At 38.9% G+C, this 25,842-nt stretch overlaps 2 protein-coding genes across 4 annotated transcripts in view; one reads left to right on the forward strand and one right to left on the reverse strand.

Annotated features, from left to right (window-relative positions):
* Positions 1-6,399: 6,399 nt before the first annotated feature.
* adma (adrenomedullin a) lies at positions 6,400-8,894 on the reverse strand. Of its 2 annotated transcripts, XR_008365689.1 has the most exons (5): positions 8,758-8,894; positions 8,073-8,188; positions 7,855-7,971; positions 7,196-7,736; positions 6,400-7,156 (listed from the first exon to the last, which is right to left on the reverse strand). XR_008365689.1 is itself a non-coding variant. In XM_053513048.1 (4 exons), the coding sequence occupies exons 2-4, from the start codon at positions 8,174-8,176 to the stop codon at positions 7,448-7,450; spliced, it is 510 nt and encodes a 169-aa protein (XP_053369023.1). In that variant the 5' UTR covers positions 8,177-8,188; positions 8,758-8,894; the 3' UTR covers positions 6,400-7,447. The 2 variants fall into 2 exon arrangements, 1 of the variants encoding a protein (XP_053369023.1); XM_053513048.1 differs by having other exon boundaries at positions 6,400-7,736.
* Positions 8,895-14,803: 5,909 nt separating this feature from the next.
* The window catches only part of sbf2 (SET binding factor 2), a 138,207-nt gene continuing 127,168 nt past the window's right edge, over positions 14,804-25,842 (forward strand). For both annotated transcript variants that reach the window (XM_053513038.1, XM_053513039.1), the window contains exon 1: positions 14,804-14,949. In XM_053513038.1, the coding sequence (XP_053369013.1) occupies positions 14,895-14,949 (55 nt within the window). In that variant the 5' untranslated portion in view covers positions 14,804-14,894. The remainder of the gene's footprint in view (positions 14,950-25,842) is intronic.

The following is a 25,842-nucleotide window of genomic DNA, read 5'->3' on the forward strand; positions in this document are numbered from 1 at the left end:
CTCTCTCTCCGCTCCTCCTCCTCCTCATTAATCTTCCCGGGGGTGAAAAGCAGAAACGCTAGCTGCGTGATTGACAGACTCGGGAACCAATCTCCGACAAGACTCACGCTTTGACGCTTGATTGACACACATTTACTGCTTTATGATTGGTCGAGTTTATCCGCCCACTGCTATCTGTTTCCTAGTACGCGCGCGAATAATTTTGATTCGTCACGAATGTGCCAAGACTTGGAAAACTGATTTTTCTTTTTTTCGTTTAAACTGTAAAGTTTATAGCAATTTATAGTAATTTGTAGTTAAATTACCAGATTAAATGTTGTCACAATGGTAAAAATTCGATAAAAATACAGTAAATATAACACATAAATGACTTTTATATGAGGTGGTAGCAAAAAGTTTCAAGATTGCGCAAAGCATCGCGAAACCTCCGTAGGTTATGTACAGGAAACAGAAATGATTAGTTACCGTTGATTCTTTTTGGTCCGAGGGTCAGGGGTAGCTCAGTGGTTAAGGCATTGGACTACGGTTCGGAAGATCCCAGGTTCAAACCCCACAACCACCAAGTTGCCACTGTTGGGCCCTTGAGCAAGGCCCTTAACCCTCAACTGCTCAGATGTGTAATGAGATAAAAATGTAAGTCGCTCTGGATAAGAGCGTCTGCCAAATGACTAAATGTAAAATGTAATGTAAAATGTCCGAGCCGTTGTTCTTTTGTCACGTGACTCCCATAGACACTATGCAGTGCAGTACACAGGAAACAGAATTGAACGGATCTTCTTAATGAGTCTTCAAGTCCTAGTCGTTCATTCTATTGTCACGTGACGCTTTGTGTGCCATAGACACTATGCAGTGAAATAGATTCAAATGAACGAATGATTCGGACCAGAATATATGAGAGGTGAGCCTCTCATTCTGTTTCTCATAATATGTCCTTAGCTGCATTGTAATATTTTAATTACTGGAACTATAGTCAAATTTTGTGTATGTAGACGTGTTGGGCGCCTGTTTATATAAAAATTTTTAATTTAATTTTATTCTAAACAAAAAAAGCAAATGAACTGAATGACAAGATAAAAAAATGATTTGTTGATTTTGATTAACAAGATTCAAAGAAGCGAGTCATTAAAATAATTCCTATTCCTAACTTCCCATCACTAACTCCCTCAGACACCGAACAAAATAACCTATTGACAGTCTGGCCAAATTCTCGATGCACCTGCCTCGCCTTTTTTGGGTCATAGAGATGATGGACTTTTTCACTGTGAAGTTTTTGCTTCATCTTAGGGTCGTACCCGTACACTCAAGTTTCCTCACTGGTAACGATACGCAGCATAAAGAACGGACAGGTCGCTGATGGCATGTCGACGAAGTTCTTGGCAGATTTGCCCAGGTTCATACAAAATTTCACGTTCACTCTTCGTTCTAACTTGCTGGTCATGATGAAATAGCAGCACATGGACAGCCCCAGTTGCACAGCTCCCGATCTACACAGGACAAAGTCTTTTGGCACACTGACTTATGAAGGTTGGTGCTCCTACTAAACTAGTCTTGAAACTTTTTGATACCACCTCATACTGTACATGTCTATTATATTACTATCCTTGCTATTGGATGTTTGTAATTTCTTTCAAGATCAGTAAAATAACTATTTATGTATCGATCCATCTATCTATCTAAATATCCTTAATTCATTATTCAAGCTCACAAGCTGCACTAGCAGTTTAAAAAGCCATCATTAAAACTGTTTTCCATAATTACCCAATTAGCTAAGCTACTCTTAAATTTGTTTTTGATTGCCCTTAGTTTTTGTGCATCAAGCAACACTCTTACTTGTTATGTAAATTAGTCAAACATTTGTACACACTCTGACTTCCTGTTTCATCAACATACGAACAATCATGAAACACAAGAAATAAAAAAAAAAAATGGCTTTGACACTATGACGCGGAGAACGACGTACACAGGTCTGTTTCTGAAACTCTTTTGAGTCTTGACCTTATTATTACCACCTCGAACTCAACCATGCAACTCAAATAGACCCTCAGCACAGATCTCAAGCTGTAAACCATACATGAGACCCCTGGGAGAGCCTGAACCATGGTGACAACCATGACCTCACCAAACATTATCTGCAAATAATTCTTATGGGAATATAGTGTAAGGGACTGCTTATACTGCTTATAGTTTTAAACAGCCATGTTTAAGCTACTGCATGACTTCATAAACTGTTTAGTGCAATTGATAATTTCTTCTTTTCCAATAGAAACAGTACAGTTACAGAATGGGCAAAGTATTGGGTTGCATCAAGCAAAGAAAACAGATCATGTGGTCTAATGAGTCTTGATTGAGACTTTACCAGTTTTTTATACCAGCCTTTTATACCAGTACTTGTTTTTATGATCTAATTTCACAGAACATTTGCATGATCTCAGATTACAATCATAAAAATTTCGTCCAAATTCAAATTGAAGAATTCTTAATGCAATTTCAACATATTCATTACGATTGTAAGAAATGTCTTTTGACATGGCTGTTTAAAAAATAAGAAGCTATCATTGCATCAGTTATAACTTGTTGACGCCTGACCTATTTTTAACTACAGTAGTAACTTTCCAGTGGAAGGCTCTTAACTTAGTTAACATTAGTTAAAACCAGGTGGTGATTCTCTTTGTTCAGGCAATGTAATGACATCATGCATTTTTTATGTTTTTCTTTTTTGTCTTTCACTTGGATGTCTTGTTCGTATAATTTAACTGATTTATTATTTCACATTGCACCATAAAACGTGCATGAGCTTCAGGCAATTTTAACATAGAAGACTCTTCATGTGGCTTCAGGGCTATTTTACTCTTATTTTTCACTTTTGTTACAACATTCCCATCCTAAAAGACCTGAAGACCTCATCATGGATTTTTTTTTTTTATATTCCAAGCCTTTTAGTTTTAATTTCGATTATTACAGCTTACAGCTCATGAAACTCAAAAATGTCTAGTATAAAAAAAAAATAAGAATATTTCCTAAGATCAACCAATAAGGAATTTACGGTACAAAAATGTACGGCTTTTGAAAAGTGTGTTTATTTATGAACCTGGTCGGGGCTCCTTTAGTATGACTTACTGCATCACTGTGGCAGCTGTGGCACAAGGGCATTATTAAAAACCAGGTAGGTTTGATAGCAGCCTTCAGCTTCTCTGTATTGTTGGGTCAGTGTTTCAATCTTCCTTTTGACAATAGCTCAAAGGTTCTTTATGGGTTTCAGGTCAGGAGAGATGGCCGGCCAAACAAGCGCATCATGTCATATCATGGACAGCAAACCAGTTAGTGGTACTGTAAGTCCTGCTGGAAATTAATATCTTGTCCGCAGATGGAAGCATAAAGTGAAAATCCAAAATCTGTTGTTAGACAGCCATGTTGACTTTGGACTTGATAAAACACAGTGTGTCAACACCAGCAGATGGCATGGCTCCTCACATAATTACAGACTGTGGAAACCTTATACTGGCCTTCAAGAAACTTGGATTCTGTGCATCTCCACTCTTCCTCCAGACTCTGGGGACTCAATTTCCAAATAAAATGCGAAACATATTTTCATCTGAAAAGAGGACTTTGGACCAATAAATAGCGGTCCAGCTCTCCTTATCCTTATCTAATCTTATCTCTGTTTCAGGACCGGCTTGATACTGAGAATGCAACAGCTGTAGCCCATTCCCTGAAATGTCTGCATGTGTTGGCTCTTGAAGCCCTGACTACAATCTCACTCCACTCCTTAGGAAGCTCGCCTAAGTTCTTAAATTTGCTTTTCTTTCTTCATCCCTGTTGCTTGTGTAACCTTTCCTACAAAACTTTTTCCTTCCAGTCAACTTTCCATGCCTACTCTGTAATACAGCACCCTGTGAACATCCAGCCCTTCCATCGATGGCATTCTGTGGACAACTGTCAAGTGACCACTCTTCCCCATGCAGGGACTGAATTAGACTAAAACATATACAGTATATACAGTAAAAACTGATTTTTGGTTTGAAATACTTGTTCGTGTTTGGATGTTTTTCCTGTCAGTCATTTTAAAGGACTTTTAAATGGGACAAAGAATTGAGATTCTCCTATTTAAAAAAATAAATAATAATAATAATAATAATAATAATAATAATAATAATAATAATAATTTAAAAAAGCCATAATAGCAACAATTACAAATACGAAGTTAGTTAATGAAACTATTATACCTTTTGGGTGAAGAGCATTATGTCTATATACTGTATAGATACAGTATACAATACAGTATATAGACTAAAGGTTCAGTTTTATGATCATGATTTTTTTTGTGTGACAATGAATGCTGATGCCATGCTGAATCCAAAATGAATTTTTTAAATTCTTTTTAACTCATATATGTGTCTGCAGTGTTTAAGGTGGTAAAATATTGTCATTTCTCTATAATCCTACAGGTGGCGCACTCTAAAAATAGTTACACATTTACAAGCATTTACAAAGTAAGGGTTCGAATCTCACCTCTGGTCTGTGTGTATAGAGTTTCCTTCTTCTCTCCATTGCTTTGGGTTTCCTCCTTGGCTGATTGCCATGTCCACTTGACCCACAGTGTATTAATGGGTGTATGAGTGTTTGTGTGTGTGCTTGTGCTCTCCATGCTGTCCATCACTTTGTGCCCTGAGCTCCCCTCAACCCCATGTGACCCTACAAAGGATAGGCGTTCTATAAATTGATTGAACGAACTTTGCGAAACTACCACTTCGTCACCAGGTGGCGCTCTAGCTTTACAGATTGTAAAATCCGTCGTCTTGGTCGCACATGACTAATCCATATTTAACTTGACTGTAGCATGTTTAACTCGAGCGTGGATCATATCCCCCCCCCCTCCCCCCTGAGCCAACCCTGGAGTAATCATGACCTTCGGGAGGGTCATCAGTCACACTTGGTGACAGTCACACAGGAAGTTCAGAGGCCTTTCTGTCTTAATGAAAAGAAGAGAAACACAACTATGCCGTGCAAAAAAAGGGACACATTTATACATCGGGTGGTGTCACAGAGCGAAGCCAGACATGGATATGTATTAATACTTCTTTTTGGCTCTGAGTGTGTGTTTACTTTCGAAAGTGGGTTGTGTGTGAAGAAACTTTATAGAGGATTTTTATAATTCTTCCCGGGCATGACTTTTTAATGGTCACCAGACAAGGATTAGATACAATAATAAGATCCACATACTCGGAATTAATGGGCATGTTTGGTTCAAAAATGTAAAAAAAAAAAAAAAAGTCAAATCCATGTGACATTTGATGGTGTGATTGCGAAAGATGTTTATTGCACCCTGGAAAGGAAACCGATCAATATGACATGCAATGCACCAAAGCCAAAGGGGAACAACAATCATAAACTAAGGTTACAGGTTAAAAATGTAGTGAATTCACAACCTCGGTAGGATTGTGTTTATTGGCCAGGACGAGTCTGGGGTTTAATGTGGTAACCGGGGACCCGTGATGTCTTTCCAGTTATAGTTTCGAACCTGATACACTGTGTTTCAAATCTACCTCTGGAACAATGGGGAAAAAGCTTATTGTATTGTATATGCATATGCATAAAATAACATATACAACACATTTGAGCACAAGGGGATACCAGAGAGAAGTTGTTCTCAACCACAATCCAGCCATTCATATATTAGGTTTATTATTTCCTGTAATATTTTCTCATTGCTTGTGCACGAAACTTATAAAGTCCAAGCTGACATTATTTATAGATGACTTGTTTTTGTCAGTTAATGCGATTTAGATTAAACCCAGCCAGAAAAATCTGAAACAGAGTGATGAATATAATAACTTTGGTAATTCTGGGTCATAATGCACCGTAATCTGTAATAATGTGACATGCGTTTTTTTTTTCTTTCTATTTCTGTCGGAGTCACTAAACTGTGTGTTTTTTCCCCTTTTGGGGGCAGCTTTTACATTAAAACAGCATGGCTGTGACCATAAAAGTGCATACCTAAAGTTCCTTCTCATTAAGCCAGGAATGATAATGATGTGTTTAAGAGGAATGTCCTATGGCGTGCCTGTCTCAGCAGTGCAAAGCCCTTTTTCTCTACATCTCTGAGGAATGCGACCCCCCTCGGAGAGCAGCATCCTTTTGCGGGACCGTCTGTCTTCCATCACACACGGTTCCAGTTCAGGCTCCTGGAACGAACCTGTATGTCTACAGTTGGCCACTAGGGGCAGAAGCGAGCTGCTTTTACTAAGTTCTCATATGTCTGGTCTTTTTATGGTCTCTGGGCCCGGCTTTGAGTGTGTGTGTGTGTGTGTGTGTGTGTGTATGCATTACTGTATGTGTGTTATTTATACTGTATATATATTTTTAGATATAATGCAACACATGAGGTCCTCACGACAACTGTTTTTGATTTTCTTTTTTAACGTTTATTTGTTGACAACATACATTACTTCGACATACAAAAATGACAACAACACAAATCGACCACATTTACAAATATATTATTATTACACTTATAAAACATTTTCTATCACCGTATAACACAAACGAAAGATACACAACAATGCCCATATACCTTTCATACTGTACGAAAATAGCTCTCTATGAGTAGTACGAAGTATAAAACAAATTAAATAACAATATCTTGAATTTGTTTGACATATATATACAAATACTGAGAATAAAAAAATACACATAGATTGCACGTATCTCTATACAAAATAATAATAATAATAATAATAACAATAACAACAAAAATAACAATAGTAAAAGTAATGATGTTCAAGTAGCATAACAATCCCGTAAGGACTGAGAAAGGCATTTTGAAATCTAAAGCATTCATCCATCATACAGTGTCCGAACACAGAGTTTTTGAGTTTTATTCGTATTCGTAAAAATCCTTCAGATCTCCCCAGAATGAACAAACAATCCACATCTTTTCCTTTTGAATACGATGGATTAAAGTCCACAGTTAGTTTGGTTTTTTGTTGTTGTTTTTTTTTGAGAAAGTTTGTTGAAGTGATTGTGCACTAGGAATGCACCTGGGTCCCCATAATCCCAAAGTATAGTCCACCTGAGGAGCAGTGAAATCCGGTCCCGTCAGAGGAGGCTCACTCTTCAGTTTAGATCCTGTGGGCTTTTCCCTCCATCTCCACTCCATCTCCACTCCATTTCCATCTCCACTCCATCTCCACTCCACCACACTCCATCTCCACTCCACCACACTCCACCACACTCCTCTGGGGATCAGTGCACCAATCATAACCAGAAGGTTGCAGTACTCCACCACAGAACTCTTCTCCCTTTCTGTATCTTGTTCACAGTGCTCGTGGAACAGCTGTCGGCTTTCCCCCCCCCAACTGCTCGCCTTGCAAAAGAGTGTCCAAGATACTTGGTAGAACAGAAGTTCCAGTCCCTCAGCGTTCTAGTCCCTCTCGGTTTCGCATCCCGCTCAGGTGTGTCTGAGCAGCGCCTCCTGCTTCTTCATCATCCAGCGTGCTAGCAAGAAGGCGCGGCGCGACCCCATCTTCATCTGCCTCTCGGGGACCGACCTGCGCCTGCGCCCATATCCCAGAGGGCTTATCTTGTCGATGGGGGCGTTACTGACTTTCAGCTTGTTGTTGAGCTGGTGCAGCCGGTGTGCCAGGTCGTGTACGGTGCACGTGCCCAGTGAGCAGCCTGACCTCCGTGACTGGTTGATGGAGTTCTTGTTGCGCTTGGATCGCACAAGGATGCCAGTGCTGAATAAGACGAGATAAAGGAAAGCATGTTCATTCCTTTGTTTCGTTTCGTTTTGTTTTCAATATAACACACCCAAAGGGTGTGAGATTCCTAAATGAAAGGAATTTCATTAGTTACCTGGAACGTGGAAGCATCGCATCTTTGACATCATCGGGTCGAACAAATTGCCCGAGCTCTGCTTCTCTCAGTGCGGACAGACTACTCAGATCCCTTTTCATCCTCTGGAGCTCCATGCTAAAGCAGACAAAAGGAAGAGATTCGAAATTAGAAATCGTTCAAACCCATGCCTCGCTCTTTAATGCGTGACCCTTTGTCCTGGTTATACAGCAACTCACCTCCTTTTTAAGACTTGGCTGAGGTTTAGTTTTGCACTGTCCACGCTGGGTGTGACAGTGAGCAGCAGACAGCAGCATAAGAAGGACAGGACAAACACTTTCATTTTGCTTGAAATCTGTAAAGAAAAAACAGACCTGTTAGACTTTTTAAGCTTCTTGTACATCCTTTGAATGAATTTTTCACTTTGCAAAGCTAAGCTCTACCCCGGTTTATTTCTAGTTGTGCAAAAAAAAAAAAGGAAAGGTAAGGACAAAATAAAGGTCATGCCCTGTGCAAATAAGTAAACGAGTCACATTTGGATCAGAGGAGAAAAAGGACAAAGGCTAGAGTGGATGACCAAGCTCTAGAAATGTGTGTGAGCTCTAATCTCCCTCCTGCAGCTTGTCTGACTCGACCCAACTTCACTGTTACATCAGCTGCACTTCTTAAAGACTAACTAAAGGCAAGTGCAAAAGTGCGAACGAGTGCAATGGGAAAGGTTTCGACTTGTACAACAGCACAGACATGCATATATATATATATATATATATATATATACATATACACTCACACACACACATATAAGGATAAGACCTGGACTTATACAACCAAACAGATAATCAAGTGGACTTCAGCCCTGAACTAAATATAGACTAGAATAACTCATTCCATGCTGCAATAGTGGGGATGAACCCACATACATACCTCTGTTATTCAGGATAGGCTTATGTTGTCTCGTAGAAGTCCGTACAGACGCAGTAATCCACCACTCTCTCTCTCTCTCTCTCTCTTTCTCTCTTTCTCTAAGTTCACGCAGCTGTGACACTCGCCTATTAGTCTGACTCTCCACTCCAGGCGTCAGAGAATTTATACAAGAGGTACTGTAGGAGGGGCCGTCTGTCCCTCTCTCTCTCTCTCTCTCTCTCTCCCTCTCCCTTTCCTTCGCTCTCTGTCTCTCTCTCTCTCTCTCTCTCACACACACACACACAAAACACTACAACCACCTCCCAAGCCGGTCTGCAGCATGAGGATTATCACAAACACGATGCAATTCTATCCTTTTGTTTGTTTTTGTTTTATTTTGTTCTCGGTAAATGCAGGTTACTAACATAACCATAGACGTGAGTCACGTCGAAAGGATGCTTCAGATGATGACGTGACCAAAGATCAAGTGCCTACATGTTCAGAAATCGTAATGAAAAATCGAAACACTAAATCAGTTGTACTCCTGGTATTGTTGCTCACGGCCGAGGTATTTGGGAGGGCGAGAAATATGCGATGAACAAAGTGATGAACTTTGGCACCGATGTCATTCAGGTCAGTTAGTAATGATAAAAAAACTGACAAATAAAATCGGTTGTTCTGCTGCATTTAGAACAGCGCTTATTCATATCATTTAAAGATAATGTAATAAAAATGTCATTTCTACGTATGAGTAAACATGAAAACATTCCGTACGGTATATTGAAAGGCATGTGGGTTGATATAATGTCGAACCGGGGCAGATGTTGATTACAAGCCCCTTGAGGGGTGAAACATCGGAAAGAAAAAAGAAAGAAAATACCATTTGAATGAATTAATTCTGTTTTTAAACACTCATGCAAAAGATTGAGGCTCTTCACTCGTTGTTGTTGTTGTTTGTTTTGTTCTACTTGGCAAAGCCGTGTTTTAATGAGCCAGACTTGTTCGATCGAAGTAAACGGCTTCTTAACTACAGTGGGGTCAGTAAAGCATCGCCAGCAGGTCCAAGACCAGTACTGAGATTTTTTCCGTATGGACTCAGACTTGTTTCAGATTTATTAGCATTTTATTTAGACTTGTCTCAGTCTTGAGCACTGGTCTTGCTTAATATTGGGAGTTTGTGAGAATAATCTTTGTGCACTAGATTTGAATATGCACGAACAAAGCCAAATAGACGACCTTCAGTATTTTTCATAGGAAAAAAAAACAATTGATGGTTTTCAGACTTTCAGACTTCAATTCCTTCTGGCTCGAGCTCGACTTGGCCTCGACCCCATTGCCCCCCCCCCACCCCCCATCTTTACTTTATCTCTGACAGTCTTGGATTTTGAGATCGGCAGTTTCTAATACAGTTCTACTGTCAAAATGATATTTATTACCTGGTTTGGATAGCCACTTGATTACTGTTGGGATCCAATTTTTACATATGTTGTAAAGAAGTAGTTTATAAATAACAAATTTAATGCCAGTTTTTTTTTTTCTGTTTTTTTTTTTTCGAAAATTGGTGTCTTTGGAGCTGAAGGATTAGGAATAAAAGCTCCCCAAGTTAAGAGCGTGGCCAAAGTGTTATAGTGCACAATTAAATAATGAGCCTGATATCTTAATAGCTGGATTGCATTCATAAAATAAATTTGTTGGATTTGTTTTTTAACATTTGCAAAACATGGCATTGGAGAAGCTTTGGTGGAAATGACTTATCTGAGATTACTAACTGATGACAAATGACCCTTTACATTATTCATGTCTTTCCCGCGTTAATCCGTTTCATAAATATTTGTTTCGAATTTCAGGAACCAACTGAAACCTAGGTATTTTGGAATGCAAATATATTACTTCAGCCATATTAATCGACTACTGTCAGTGTGTATGTGTGTGCATCATTTATTTAGTGCTGGAATTTCCTGTGATTGTTTTATGCACTGGTTGACAGATAAACATGGCCGTCTGTAAAAGAATGTGACACTCACGGGTTACATTACATACGACAGTATAACGACTGTTTGGAAATTTTAATTGGTGCCAGATGAAAAGTAATTGCTATGAACTTCAGGGTTTTATCCTTTTATGGGATGATTGAAACTTTACACAACACTCTAATGACCCCATGGGGATTGTTTGTGAGTCAGCCTTATATGGGGATTGCTAGCTGAGTCATTATGCTGCGAATCAGGGAAGTCATTTGTCATGTCAAAAGAAGACAAACAACCAGGTGATATCTCCTGTTTTATATATATATATAAAAAAAATGGATGCACGTATCAGGATGGTAAGAGTCAGAGAAATTTGAATCATAGTGCATGAGTTATATATTAGCCTGTCGTTCCTGTTTTTGGAATTCTGTTTGTCGCCATCTTGGCAGGAACTGGCTCCGCCCAAACCGTTAATCCATAAAGGGGCAAATGGCGGAACGAGCGGAGCCTAGCTGTTGGTTGGGACACGCCTACTTACTGTACCTCAAATACCACAAGCTAGCTAGCTTCCGCTACCCGTCAAAAGTTTTCAAACTTTATCTTCGCTAATACGCTAAGGAGGCTAATGTTCATTTATTACAGTGCATTTGATTGAACTCTGTCATCCATCCATTTCTCGTGATAAATTAAACTACAATGATTCTTCCAGTTAGCTGGTTAGCGAAAGTGATGCAAACGGTTTGACACCTGCAATGGAGATGTCATTTAAATCAGCCACACCCCTAATTATGTACTTTATAAGTATGGCTTATTGTTATTGTTATTTCAACTGATCCGTTACGTAAACATTCACTCCCCTGTACAGTTATCATCAATGTGAAACCAAGCTATAGAGAACAAAAACCTTCTGCTTTATTTTTTTTTAAACCAGGCTGCAAACATTTATTGGACATTTAAACATAAGTGTCTATTGAGATTAACTTATTTTTGTAGCCAGTGATCATTGCATGTTTTGGCACATCTGTCTCAGGCTCATTTTTCTGATCCTGATGTTGCCCCTTGGTCAGAGCCGCCAAGCCCAGAGCATCAGTTAATGTTCACACCAAACATCAGAATTGGTTACAAAAAAACCCTCTGTGTTTCAGAAACTTCTGGGATTTTTACTTTAAACAGCCAGTCAGCATATTTTACCAGAAGAGAAGTCAGATGAGAGTGGTTTAAATTAACTTTATTACAGCAATTAATAATGACTTTGTGTAATCGTGATGAGCAGGGTGCATGTCAAACTGTAAGTCCAAGCAGATGGACGACAACAGCATCAGGTTTCAGTTCTTTCAGCCAAGAAAAGAAATCTGTTTTGTACTGCTTAGGGTTATTTGTGTAGATTTTTGCCTGTGATTGTTTTTTTCATTTCAATTCACTCACTCGCTCATTCTCCATACCGCTTATTCGGTTCAGGAGCCTATCCCAGGAGACTCAGTGCACACCCATGATGGGGTGCCAGTCCAGAGCAGGGCATGTATGCACACACTTCCACACTCACTACGGGCAATTTAGGTACGTCAATTAGCCTAATCTGCATGTCTTTGGACTTTGGGAGGAAACCGGATTACTCAGAGGAAACCCACCAAGCACGGGGGAACATGCAAACTCCATGCACGGTCCATGATAACCACTACGCCACTATGTCGTTCAATTCCATTCCATCTATTTTTATTTGTACAGTATTTTTAACCGTGGATGTTCATTTTTAAAAGGTGATGAGACGACAGAAGCAAAGAATAACCCCCTGAGACAAAATGAAAAGGGCCTCAAAGGGGATCCCATTTCATATCATTTGGGTGATATCACATAGTGCGACCAGGAATTAATGCCTTCTATAAATTCTACATCTACATTAAGGTCAAAAGTGCAAATGTATAATGGGAAATTAGTTTTAGTTAACATGAAGTCCACTTTTGATAGAGCCTTGGCTTATCCTCTTAAGGGATTCTGGCAAAAACATACAGTATATTGAAACATATAAAGTTTAAAGTTATACTGTTCCTAAGATTACTATATTATTATATACTATACTAGAGTCTCAGACTGGAAATGTTAATGCAAATGTGTTCAGGTTTGTACTATAACATATCATTAATAAACACTATTTCAGTACCAGCGGGTTGTAATTTCCCCTTTTTTCACTGCTTATTGATAGAATCACTTGGAATGTTTCTTAATCCAGCAGGACCGCTAATCAATAAAAGGGCAGATAAAGAATTTCACACAGCTTTGCAGCTTATACACATGGTACTTTAATCCTTTCCAGCCTGACATAATGATAGAGATTGTGTAACCCACTCACCAACACAGAGACAGATGGAAGTCTTTTTAACAGGGGCGGGCAGGACACAACATATGGCAGATGCCACCAGCAAAATAAGCGTCGCTGCGTAACTCAAATTTGATCCGAAATCAAGGTATCGTTTTCTCTGAGAGAGATCTGACATGTTCCTGCGTTGTTCCTGCAGGCCTAAAGAGAAATGTCACCCTGAACCACATTAAATCTGTTTATTCTGAAGTTTTTCTGACGTGTTCAGTGCATCTGGTTATTCTTGTAAGAAGTATGTGTTTGGACGTGGCACTCATGTTGAAGGGGGGGCTTTGTTATTGCTAGTGCAATTACAATGCAGTTTAGTGGTAGAACAAAAATAAAAAGTCTCAGACTGGAAATGTTAATGCAAATGTGTTCAGGTTTGCGTTGTTAGCTCTCAAAAACACAAAACAACAGCCTATTCTTTTACTTAACATTTTCCCGTGATTTAATATTTCATGTCATATGAATTAAGAAATAAGGCATGGAAGTAGCAGTGATGTTCAGAGACTCGGCTTGGCTTGTATTCTTGTTATTGTAAGCTTTGGCAGCTAATCTGTTTGGGTACACTGTACACAAGCTAAAGTACTAAAGTGCTGCTGCATCTCACTTCTTCTGTAGAAATGAAGCGAGAGATGAATCCCTCCGAAACTAGACGAAGGTTAATCGAAGTGAAAACAGACCAAAATGACGCTGAAATGTGTTTAAGCTGATTCATACCTTTATTACCAGATAAATCTTGAATGAAGATGATGGACGGATGAACACGAAGCTCAGTACGAACAGCTCCAAGGGGTTAGATCCTGAGTTCCGAGCTATCCTGAGATTTCCATGTTCTCTTGGTGTCATTGTAGGTTTCCCTCGGGTCCTAGGTTACCAAAAGTACTGTATGTGGACCATCACATCCATGTGCGCCTGTTGAATATCCTATTCCCATTTCAAATTTATTCCCTTTTTGCAGTTATAATAACCTCCACTCTTTTCAGTCCTTTTACATTAACCATGGTAAGCCATGGAGCAGGTTTAGTTCAAATAAAGGGAAATTTTTACGATAGAAGATACAAAGATATCCTACATCCTATACCACTGTGTGCTTTCAGCTTTGTTGCACATTTCGGAGAAGAACCGCTTATGGGTGTGATGGCGTGCAAACGTTTGGGCGAGTCGTAGGTGGATAAACAGCTCTAAATTGACCATAGGTGTGAATGTGTTTGTAATAATAGTAATAATGATAGGTGGCACAGAGTTGTAGTGGTTACATAGCTACAGCCACTCCATACACTGCTGGATAAAATGGGATGGTTGCGTCAGGAAGGGCAGAAAACCTACACCAATTTGATGGGAGCAAAAAGTGCTGGATGCATGTGAGAGCATGTGGCAGCAGTTTGTCGGGTGAGGAATGGTGAAGTGGAACGTCGTACATGGTGTCCTGAGAAGGTTTCCTTGTGGACTGAGATCAGTATTCCTGGCACACACCAGGATTTAAAAAAAACAAAAAAAAACACTCTTACTCAAAATTAAATGAATAAAAAAATAAATGAGAATCTAGTCATTAATCTCATTAATGTGTCTTCCACAAATTTAACTTAAAAACAAACCCTTTTCACACTATCATGTGTACATCCTGCTGGATAACACACACACACACACACACACACACAGAGCAGCCATGCCTGAGAGGTCTTGCGCGCGTGCCCACACCCACGCCCATCCAGCGGGACGCGCGAGCCGCTGCGCCTGCGCACTCGAAGCGTCGGTGTCAAACATGGCTGTGCTTGTGGGGAAAGAAAAATGCTGAATTGTGCTGGAGGAATTGGCGAAAAAAACAGGAAAACATGGCTAGGCTGGCTGATTATTTCATCATCGTTGGATACGACCATGAGAAAACAGGTGAGCTCCTTAAGAAAGTGAAAGCTGGAGATGGAGAGAGAGTGTGTGTGAGAGAGAGAGTGAGAGGGAGAGAGAGGGGGAGAGAGTTGATGTTGTGGTTTTTGCAGGCCGCCCAGTTCGGGGCAGCGATAGCTTAGCATGGTTTAGCTTAGCATAGCGGGTTCTTTCTGAGATTTCTGTTTGGAAAAATGTCATTAAAGATGATTATGTGTGTGTGAGTAAAGTTTATTACGAATTAAGGATAGAATACACGCATGAATAATGTTTTTGCTTTATGAAGAACACTCAGATTAATCATTAGAAAGTTTCTGAACAAATCTTACACCATGTTGTAAGGTTAATGTTAATAAAAAATAATAAAATAAACAAGTAGTAATGCCGTTAGTGACAAGTGGCGGTTGGTTTGCGCCTCGCTCGCTCGCGCTGTGTTTTCAAAAACAAACCACTCAGTCCAGAGTCTCGTGCGTGTGTTTATTTCCGGTTAACATTGATTTTTTTTTTTTAACCTGTTAATGCGTCTCGCACACACATGGATTACAACTGTTTAGGTTTCAGGATCGTGCACAAATCTACTGCTCTTTATAATCCATAGCTCAGATCCTCTCTTGTATGGAGGGACATATTTTTACATCATCTGTAGTTGTGTGCGCGTGCACACGTGTGTGTGTGTGTGTGCAGAATTCACGCGTTTCCTCTTGTTGTGGAAACCGGATGTGGTGCTCCAGAGCTACAGGAAACAGGAGGGGATTATTACGTGATGAGAGCTTTGGAAGTGCACAATAATGCTGAGCTCATTGCTTACACAGGAACTGCCTTATGCTTCGTGCTACATAGAAGTTCAGCAGGAAAGTGCTCATAATGTACATAATGTAACTGGAAAGCATATTTACAGTATGCAAGGAATTGAGCTCTAAGGGCGGTTTGGTTAGTTAGTTATATAGAAATAACACATGCCGGGGTGATGTGATGTGGCAGAGTGCCACCGTTTGACAACATGCACGGCGTGGAGTGTGTCGTTTGCCTGTAATTATAGATCGCTTTTAATAATGAACATGATGTGACACAGTTTAGTGGTTAATTGTTAGTTCCTGTAGTCAGAGGCAAGTTAGTTCCTGTTCTCAGAAACAGTCTGGCTGTGATAAACAGCTGTTCCCTTGTCAGTTTCTCGAACAGAAAGACAAATCACAGCAGTTCACATTTATTTTTAGTCTATATGTGGTTAAGAAAAAGGCATAAAATATCAAAATGAGTGTCGCACTGATGTAGAGAAACTAACGCACACTTTCCGATTGGAGTGTTCAACCTCAGTGGTCTAACAGCTAGGATAAAGTACTAGTAAGGGGAATCGCCAGGGCCCGCCCGATACAATTTTGTCATGATAATATATACAATACCCAGATGCTGATTTGCTTCATATTGGGATTCTGTAAGTCTTATGATTTAATAAATATCCTGATTCAATTAGATATATAAAATATTTTTCCTCCCGATTTTCTTAAAATTTAAGGATTTTTTTTTTTTTTTAGCTGAATCAGACATGAGTAATTAAACGAGCCTGTCCCTTATAGCATAAGTTTTTTTATTTAATTCAGTTTTATTTGTATAACACTTTCAGCAATGGTCATTATGGCAAAGCAATTTTACAGATTCAAAAGAAAATTATGGAAAATGTGTATGAAATGTAAGAAAAAGCCCAAGCGCAGCAATTTAGCAATACAAACTAACATAAAATACAGTAGTTTAACATTTAACTTCAAGTTAAATTAAATAAAAAAAGCAAACTTTTTACTGAGCACATATTTCTGTTATGCCATCCACCAGAATTAAATATATACACACTGTATACACCAGTGTTTGCACAGGAAAGCCCCTCACAGGCTTATGGATCCTCTCTCAATGTAACAGTAGTAGTCAGTGTTATCATCAACTTTTATGTCAAATTGTGACGGTGTCACAGTGTTTTTTTTTTAACCAACTGTAACAGTAGTCGGTGTCATTTATTGCAAAAACAGGTATGTCAGGTCGACCTCATAGCAACTGAAACCCTGGATCAGACTGTGACATGACTATAGCGAGAGCAGAAGTAGTGGCTTCCAAAACTTTGTAGCAAAGTGAAGAGCGCTAGCTAGTTGACCGCGCACTACATTTGCAGGTAATGGTAGCGTATAGGTGTCAGGATCAGCATGTGGGCAGAGCCGCAGTTAAACCTCGCGTACACAGGTAACCTCTAGTTATTTCTAAAAAAAAACGGTAAATAATTCACTCCTACCACACGGGATGCCAGTGAGGGAATAGTCCAGACTGTACCACATGTAGGAATATAAAGAAACGGTGGCTTAATACCTCCTCAAATACCTCCCAAGTCTCAAAACTCTACTTGAGAATGAGGATGTGTTGATCAGTTGCAAGGACACAGCCATTGTAAGACTAATTAGCGTACATATTGTGTATAGGTGTAAGCGTGTGTTATGTGTGGGTTTGAGACTAATTCCTTGGCAAAGTTTAAAAAAAAAAAAAGATCGAAATCTTTTTAACGCTCAACTTTTGATAATGTAGCTCCATAAAAATGCGTTTCTGTTGCAGCACTGAGAAGCTCGCACGCTCGGCACTGAGTCGGTTACGTCTGAGGCTAATCGGTAATGGCTGATCAAGCCGAAAATCATTCAGGACACTTGCTGATCAATCGGTGCATCTCTATTACCAATGTATTAATAAATCAGGACAAAAAAAAGAATCGCCAATCATAACTGAATCGGTTCATTTTTATGAAGTAGACATAAAGTACTTCCACTCGTTTGGCTTACTCTGTACATTTGAGGCAGGATGCAACTGAGCTAAAGGTCTAACCATGAGAGAATGCTGTGATTTGAACACGCGCGCCATACACACACACACACACCAACATGATCTGATCTGAAACTCAAATTCTTAACTTCTAAGATTCACCTAGCGTCTTTTGACTTATCTTTCCTAGTCTGAAGTCAACATAAAGGAATATACGTCGTTTGCCACAGTTGCCTTGCTTGGTGGTATGTTAGCAACATCATGTTAAATTCATCACACTCTCACATCATTTGTTTTTTGCACAGGTGTCCACAAAAAACAGTCATTAAATCGAAACACGTTCTTTCTCAGGACATGTCGTTCTGACTCAACCGGTAGGCGTAGCCTAATGTTCTCGAGGTTGAGCAGATGGCGCTTGTGTTGCTAAACAGGAGGCTGTAAGCTTCCATTACTTCTTAACTCCATTATCGCTATCGAGAAAGCAAACTTTAGACACCGAACGGGGCGTTTCCTAATCAGTCAGGGTCAGGAAGATCAAATAAACTGATGAAAAGTACTCTTTGGACATTCTGCTTATTTACGAGGGCTCGCCAAATGTTCCATCACGTTGTTATAAATGAGCCCAAAACCTAAGAAACGAGCAAGCCGTTTCCAAGCAGTGCAGATCCCAGCGTCCTCCTGCACGTTTCGGCGGGATTTTTTTTTCTTTTTTTCATTTGTAAGACGCTCAAGAGGGATCAGGTGCACAGCCAAACAAAGCAAGTCAAATAACAAATAATCCAAGGCCAAGGATGCTTTAGGACCGGAGAGGTTACCAGCGTAAGCCGTGTCACAGAGTATTTACGGCCGTCTGTTGTTCCAGACTTCATGTTCCTGCTAAAGATCCATCGATCATTTCAAACCACGGAAAATTCCAAATGTCATCTTGGCACGGTGGATAAACTTATGAAAAGAGGTTTTTTTTTTGGTTGTTGTTGTTGTTGTAAACACAGCAGCCAAGTAAAGTATCTCAGCGATGTGTAGAACCTGGTTCTCTCAACTCAATCACTTTGCTGCTGATCTGTGGGAAATTTTTCCGCTCCGCCGGGAACTGGATCCCGTCCAGGGATTTCGACTCATCTGTCGAAATCCCATCCCTATAGCTGTCTGGAGTGAGAGTTGTGACACTGACTCTATCGAGTAGGTAAACACCGTCTCTCCTCCCCTTGTCCTGATCATGGCCTTGCATTTAAAAATGACAGATGAGTTTCTTGTGTAAAAGGGAACAAAATGTTCCCAGCATCCACAGGGCTTTGAGAATGGATCGTCCGCTCGTATGCCGGTGTCGCTGGAAATGTTAGACGCGATGACGGACTTTCTCCCTTATCTGCGTTCGGTGTTACAATGTTTTATCCAGGTTAATGACAAGGGACCATCTCTGAAGGCAGTTATATAGGAAGGACTGGAAGTGCATAACGTTCTGATCGCAAATGTAGACTGGTGTGACTGGTTGTTCGGAAATTGTTATTCATAATTGCAATACCGGCCTGAAACACGGAAACCGAATCAGTTATGGAATTGTTTCGACTCCAGACAATTTATTTCATTCTTTTTGTCATTCATTCATTCATTCATCATCATCATCATCTTCTATACTGTTTATCCTGTATATGGGGGCGGGGGCGGGGGACAGCAGTGTCTTATGGAGGAAACCGTATTACCCAGAGAGCACCCCTCAAGCACGGAGAGAACATGCACACACACACACACACACACACACACACACACACACACACACACACACACACACACTGAGGCAGGATTTCAACCCTCAACAGAGGGACGAGGCCACAATGCTAACCACTTTGCCACTGCGCCACCTAATTGTATATTTATTTCATTATTTTTTTCAATATATCTATTTAACTTTTTAACAGCACCAAAAAAAAAATAAAAAACATAAGCATTTCACTGCATATCGTACTGTGTAAGACTTGTGTATCAGAGCCAGATCAATATACAATTCAGACCCACAGCAAACATTTAAACACAAACAATAATCACAGAGCTGTAGAGCTTCAGATACGGCACATTGTGTATATTTTGAATCAATGTAACTAAAAAAAACCCTGAATGCAACAGACAAACTGTATGCTTTAGAGTAGTACTGAACCGTTAATTAGATTATTGCATCGCAAAAGGCTACGGTTTATTTCAGGTAATATGCGCATAGCTGGGAGTTTATGCTGAGTTTGTTAGTTTAATGATTTTATTAATGAACATAATTGTTTATAAAGTGTTGATAAACAAATATTGGCAAACAGCCTCTTAACGAGATCATTTGTGCTGTTTGCTCTTAGCCCAGTTAAATACATTTCAATATAAAAACACATGCATTTTTTTTAAAAACGGTAAATAGGAACTAAATGCAGGTAGGGGAACCGAAAGAAAAAAAACCAAACCACAGGCACTGTAGCCTCACTCCCTGTAATCGTGTAATCGTAAGAGCTAATCGTTTTTGATTCGTCGTCATCCATAACTGAATTCATATAACTGAGGAAATCACCTGTCCTCAGTTGTGTCCCTCGTCATTAGGAGAGGTGCACAGACGCTCTATGAAACAGGATTGTTAACTTCGGTCTGCCTGTTTGACATTTTTTTAAAGGCCACGTATTATACAAATTTTTTTAAACAGGTTTGTGTGCGGTCTAAAGCACTCGAAAAATGTTGCAGCTGAAAAACAACTAAGGGGTTTTGCAATCCCTCTTGCTGCTTGATTTTTCTTTCTGTTTCGCTCCTTTTACAAACGCAACATTTCAGGGTGTGAAGCTTTAAATCAAAACGCAGGGACGGGAACCCCTCATGCTCAGAACCTTATCAAGCATTTCACATCAAATATAGGTTAAAAAAAAAAACATTATCGAGCCTTCATTCCCTGTGATATCTTCACCATTTAATGATATAAAATCTGAAATACAGCTAGCTAAATGCCAGTAACTGCTAACCTAACCCTTTTCAAGAGCTAAAGACCACAGGGTTAATCTTAAAGCGTCAGACCCAGCTAAATAACGTGGCTCTTAAAAATGGTGCCCAGAGAAAGACAGTCCTGGGTGGAGCTGAGCAGAGCCCCTGGCTCAGGGGGCGGGTCTACTGGTATATGAGGTCACAACAGGTTTGTTTGACTAATAGTCAATAGAAAAATCCTAAAAAAGGGCAGACAGACGAGACCTGTCTAAGTGTCTAAACGTGACTGAAATGTGAATTCTGCATAAAAGCTGCCCTTTAATAGTCCATTAATAATGACAGATTTACAAGGCAGCGGAAAGAACCAGAATAATGATCTAATTAGCCATAATTAAATAAGATGTGCTTTTAGGCTCGTGCAGTCAGCATGCTTTTTAGACAAATGTCTTAGTCACTCATACACCCCTGTGTTTGGAGCATACTCGAACGTACTTGACTGCTTTATGGCACGTTTTGCACGACACATCACAATTTGCTAAGCAAAGGAGCTTGACGTCAAAAAACATCACCGCTGTTTTCAGCACAGCCTTCAAGGCCAAATCCATTAACTTGGGATCGTTTTTCTATTTTTGCAGTGGACTTTAAACCGCTTTCAAGCGCTGATGAAATCTATTATGTCTCTTTAGCTCGTAGTCTCTCCTGTGTTTATCTTGCAGAAATCGACCAGGGTTCGTTTTCCCATCCTTCCTTCTTGACATCCTTTCCCGGGTGGAGTTTAATGTGTAGTTATGGATTAAGGAAATGATTAACGTCATCACGCTGCAGTGCAGAAGAATGACAGCTGAATCAATATTTATTTATCAACTCTTTATAAATTATAAATTATTATCAACTCGATAATAATATGTCAGTAGGAGGGTTCTCTGTGTATTTTAAAGATGCATTTCGATTATGTGGAGTGAGCTGCTGTTCCTCGTTCTCGGATTGATCTGTTCTGGTTTGTGAGTTGGGATAATAATAATAATAATAATAATTATACGTTTTTCATTGTGTAGAAAGATTTTTTCCAAACTATGAAGCAAGGCATCACTAAATTGTTTGTTTCAGTAGAGACAGGAGTCACAAGGGATCATCTGATACAAGATACAATATCACAATAAACTCGATTCAATTTATACTAGGGCTGTAGCTATCGAATATTTTAGTAATCGAGTATTCTACCAATCGATTCATCGGGTAATCGGATAAAATGTAATTTTGCTTAATTAAACAGCAACGTGAAATATATAAGAGAAACAAAGATTAATTGGTAATAAATTATTCACAATACAAGTTAATTTTTCATCATAAACAATATTTATTTAGTGTATACATTTTTGTATTACATGACAAACACCTGCAAAATAAATGTGCCACAAAATAAGCATTACATGAGAATTTGTATTATGTGTCTTAATTTTTGTGTATTAATTTGTCACATGCCTGGAGTTAATTATAATAGTAATTATATATTTGATAATAAAAATATAATATATTTGATAATAATAAAAATAATTTTTGATTGTGGTGTTCAATTAAATTGTATAGAGATTATCTAGGGGGGGCAATCTGTGGCAGGGGGACATTTTAGCGCATAACACGTACATTAAAATAAATAATTATACAAAAACACTAAGTGTGCAACTTAACTTTCAGAACTAAAAGTTAAAAAATTTACAGCTCATTTAAAGCGCTTCTTCTTTGGTGTTTACTGGTGGCTTGCATCCGGAAGCGCGCTGTGTCACGCCAAACAAATAATTGCGCAAAAACATAACACAAGCTTATAAAATTAATTAAAAGAAGCTTCGAGGCAGAAGAATTTGCCTCGATCATTTTTTGTAATCGAATTACTCGATTAACCCGAGGAATTGTTTCATCCCTAATCCAGATTTATTCTCTCTCTATCTATCTGTCTCTATGTATGTGCTCACATACATACATCACACAGAGTCAGGCTAAGAAATGTTTACACACTTCAGGAAAAAAATGCTATGTATATTATATTAATAATATTATCATATACATCAATATATAACTTATAGCAATAAATTTTGTATTAAAGTCTATATACTGTTTATGTACATGTAGTTTAAAGGGCACTTCCAATAGGATTATAGAGCAAATAAAACATATTACAACCTCAAATGCAAATGTATATAAATATTAAATAGTAATACGTTTAAAAAAAAATCTTTTTGGATACATGAATCACGATTTGAAATTAAATAATTTTTCTCCACACCTTTAAGGTTCATCCATCATTGATTCATTTTGTTGTGGATGCACACAATGTCTTCGAGGGTTAGAAACAGAAAGTGTGATGGCAGTCAATCATGTCCCTTTAGAAATTTGGGGACAAACGTCAGGAGCTTCGACAGTCAAAGCTAATTACATAGAACGAGTGCAGTCAATTTTATGTAGCCTTATATTAAGGTTATGTAATTCAGTTTAAAAAAAAAAAATCAGAAATGTGGTAACAACGTCCCTGGTCTTTTTGTAGGAGAGTTTGAGTGTACACAAGCAGGTTAAATGTTTTTTGTAACGCAAAACTAACACAACTCATGTGTCAATTTAAATTTTATTAATAAAAAAAAAAAAAACTGACGTAAATGTACAGGCATATACAGATTTAGTAGAGAGAAACATTGCATTTATGACAAAATTACTCAGCAAATTGTGCTCTCAGTCCATTCCAATCTTTATTTATATTCTGTTTTCTGGAGCAGACTCGGTGTGGAGTGGCCGTGAAGTGCTTTGGCTCACAGTTCGTAAGGCTTTGCATAGAAAAGAGAATTAAAGAGTGTCATGCGGTCATGAGGATCTAAATCATACTCGCTTTGAATCCTCATGACCTTATTTGGTACGGAGACACTAGGAACTGAAGCACTTTATTCCCTCTCTGAGAATCATTGATGACCACGTCAACGTTTACATGGACAATCTGATTCAAGTCATCCTGATCAGAGATTCCAGCTGCGCTGTTTACACGGACGCTGATCCCGATAAGATGTGTGTTCACAAGCTCAAAGCGCTCAATCAGGATGTAGCTTTATTTGATGTCGCGCAGAATGGTTGTGCTCGGCCTGAAGTGTTTAATCTGACGGAAATATAAGAGTTTGGTGGTGAGTTCAGGCTTGCGTTTCAGTTACAGCACATGCCCGGACATTCTAGCGGCGACATTACAGTCGTGAGATAATGCATTACGTAAGCCACGCCGATCTGGCCTCATCTTACGGCGTGTGTCCGTGTACCATATGCTTTGCATGTAAAGGCCATGCAGATAATTTATTTCCAGAACGTGTCTCTGAGATAAAGAGCGAGGAGGAAACTGCGTGGGTGTATTTTTTTTGGGGGGGGGGATTTAAACTCCCATCGTGCATGTTGAGATAAACCGAGGATGAATGACGCCGCATTTTTTTGTATATCGTAATACAAAGGTTAAGTTCTAAAATTTAATTTGTAGATAATAACTTCATTGAGCTGTAACACGATTCAGGACCGGGAAACACAGTTCAGGCGCTGGGGCAAAGGTCGTGCATGTAAAGCTGGGGTAAGATCTACAGAAGCTGACACGTGCTTCCTCCATAAGATCGTTCACCCTCGGATGAAATCTCCCTCCATCTGCCGCATTCTGCATGCAGAAAGAGAGAGAATCAATGTTTACCTAACAAACAATATAAAATAAATCCTGATGTTGGTAACAAAACGTAAATTTCTGGTAATAATCATTGTAATCAAGTCATACATGATGCATAAAAGATGCAGAAAAGGACACTCAAATTTTTGCTATCAAGAGAAAGTTCACCAGAGTGTTCATCATCTAAAACCCTCCTGTCCATCAAACATAATTTATTTAACTGTTATTCTCCTACTCTTATAAGGAACTTGTTTTACAATGTTGACACCTTTTAAACAACTTTGGAAAATTTTTTTTTTTTCAAACATCTTATCTAGTTTTAATATTTAATAACTAAAATCGATCCTCGTCATGAATTTGGCCGTAGAAGCTGGCATGGCGTTAAAAAAGAGAGAAAAAAGGGAGAGAGAGGATTTGACCGTCCATCTAAATTTAATTTTCGATTACATTTTTCTAAAAAAAAAAAAAAACACCACCACCACCACACACGCACACACACATACAGTGTTAACGCGATGAAACTCAATCTGTGTTTTCCCCCATTGCTCCTGAGGAACCGCAAAAGAATTTTATTCTGCACCAAATCATTCATAAAATCTGCTCTGTGCCTGTACAGTCACATTTTCATGTTGGCCAAAAAGAAATGTTATTCTCATTGATTTAATTATTTTTTTTAATAGCATTTGTTTATAACCTAAACATCCTTTATTTCACTTCTTTTTCAAATGTGCTGTTTCATTGTCTATGTAAATGAGCCACTGCTGAGTCACGCCCCCTCCAGAGAGCAGCGGAGTTGAGCAACAAGCCTGGGGACGGGATCTTGTTATATGAGGTCACAATGGGGGGGGAGAAAGCTAATTAGCTTGTTTAAGGCCTAACCAGTATAAAACAGGAAAAGGACAAAACAAATGGAAAGGTTTTTTTTTTTCTTTTTTTGTACACACACACACACACACACACACACACACACACACACACACTGGAGGCCATATGAATGCCTAAAAATGACTAAAAAGAGCATTTTGAGACAGGTTTCCTTTAAAGTGAGAATCAAGGTGCACCTGAAGAATTGTTTTGTTTCTCTCACTCTGGCTCAGCCGTATCACATTGTCTGCACACTTTTATACAGTCAGCAAATTTTTAATATCTCCGTAACAGGAAACTTGTCTTAGTCATCTCTATCGTCGGATATAATATGATCGAGGTGATCAGATAATAAAAAGAGAAAAAAAAGAAAATGTAATGGTTCGAAATGTTGTTATACAGGGTGTCCTTCAAAAAATTTTAACATTTGAAATACAAATAATATGTATATGAGGGGTATGTATATGATATATATACACTACCGTTCAAAAGTTTGTGGTCACTTGCAAATTTCTTTCTGTTTGTTTAGTGATTCATTTTCTACATTCTACAACAATACTGGGGATTTCACAACTATAAAATAACACATATGGAATAAGGTAATTACAACAAAAACAACAGTTAGT

Source organism: Clarias gariepinus, chromosome 15, assembly GCF_024256425.1.
Source record: "Clarias gariepinus isolate MV-2021 ecotype Netherlands chromosome 15, CGAR_prim_01v2, whole genome shotgun sequence".
Taxonomy (NCBI): Eukaryota; Metazoa; Chordata; class Actinopteri; order Siluriformes; family Clariidae; genus Clarias; species Clarias gariepinus.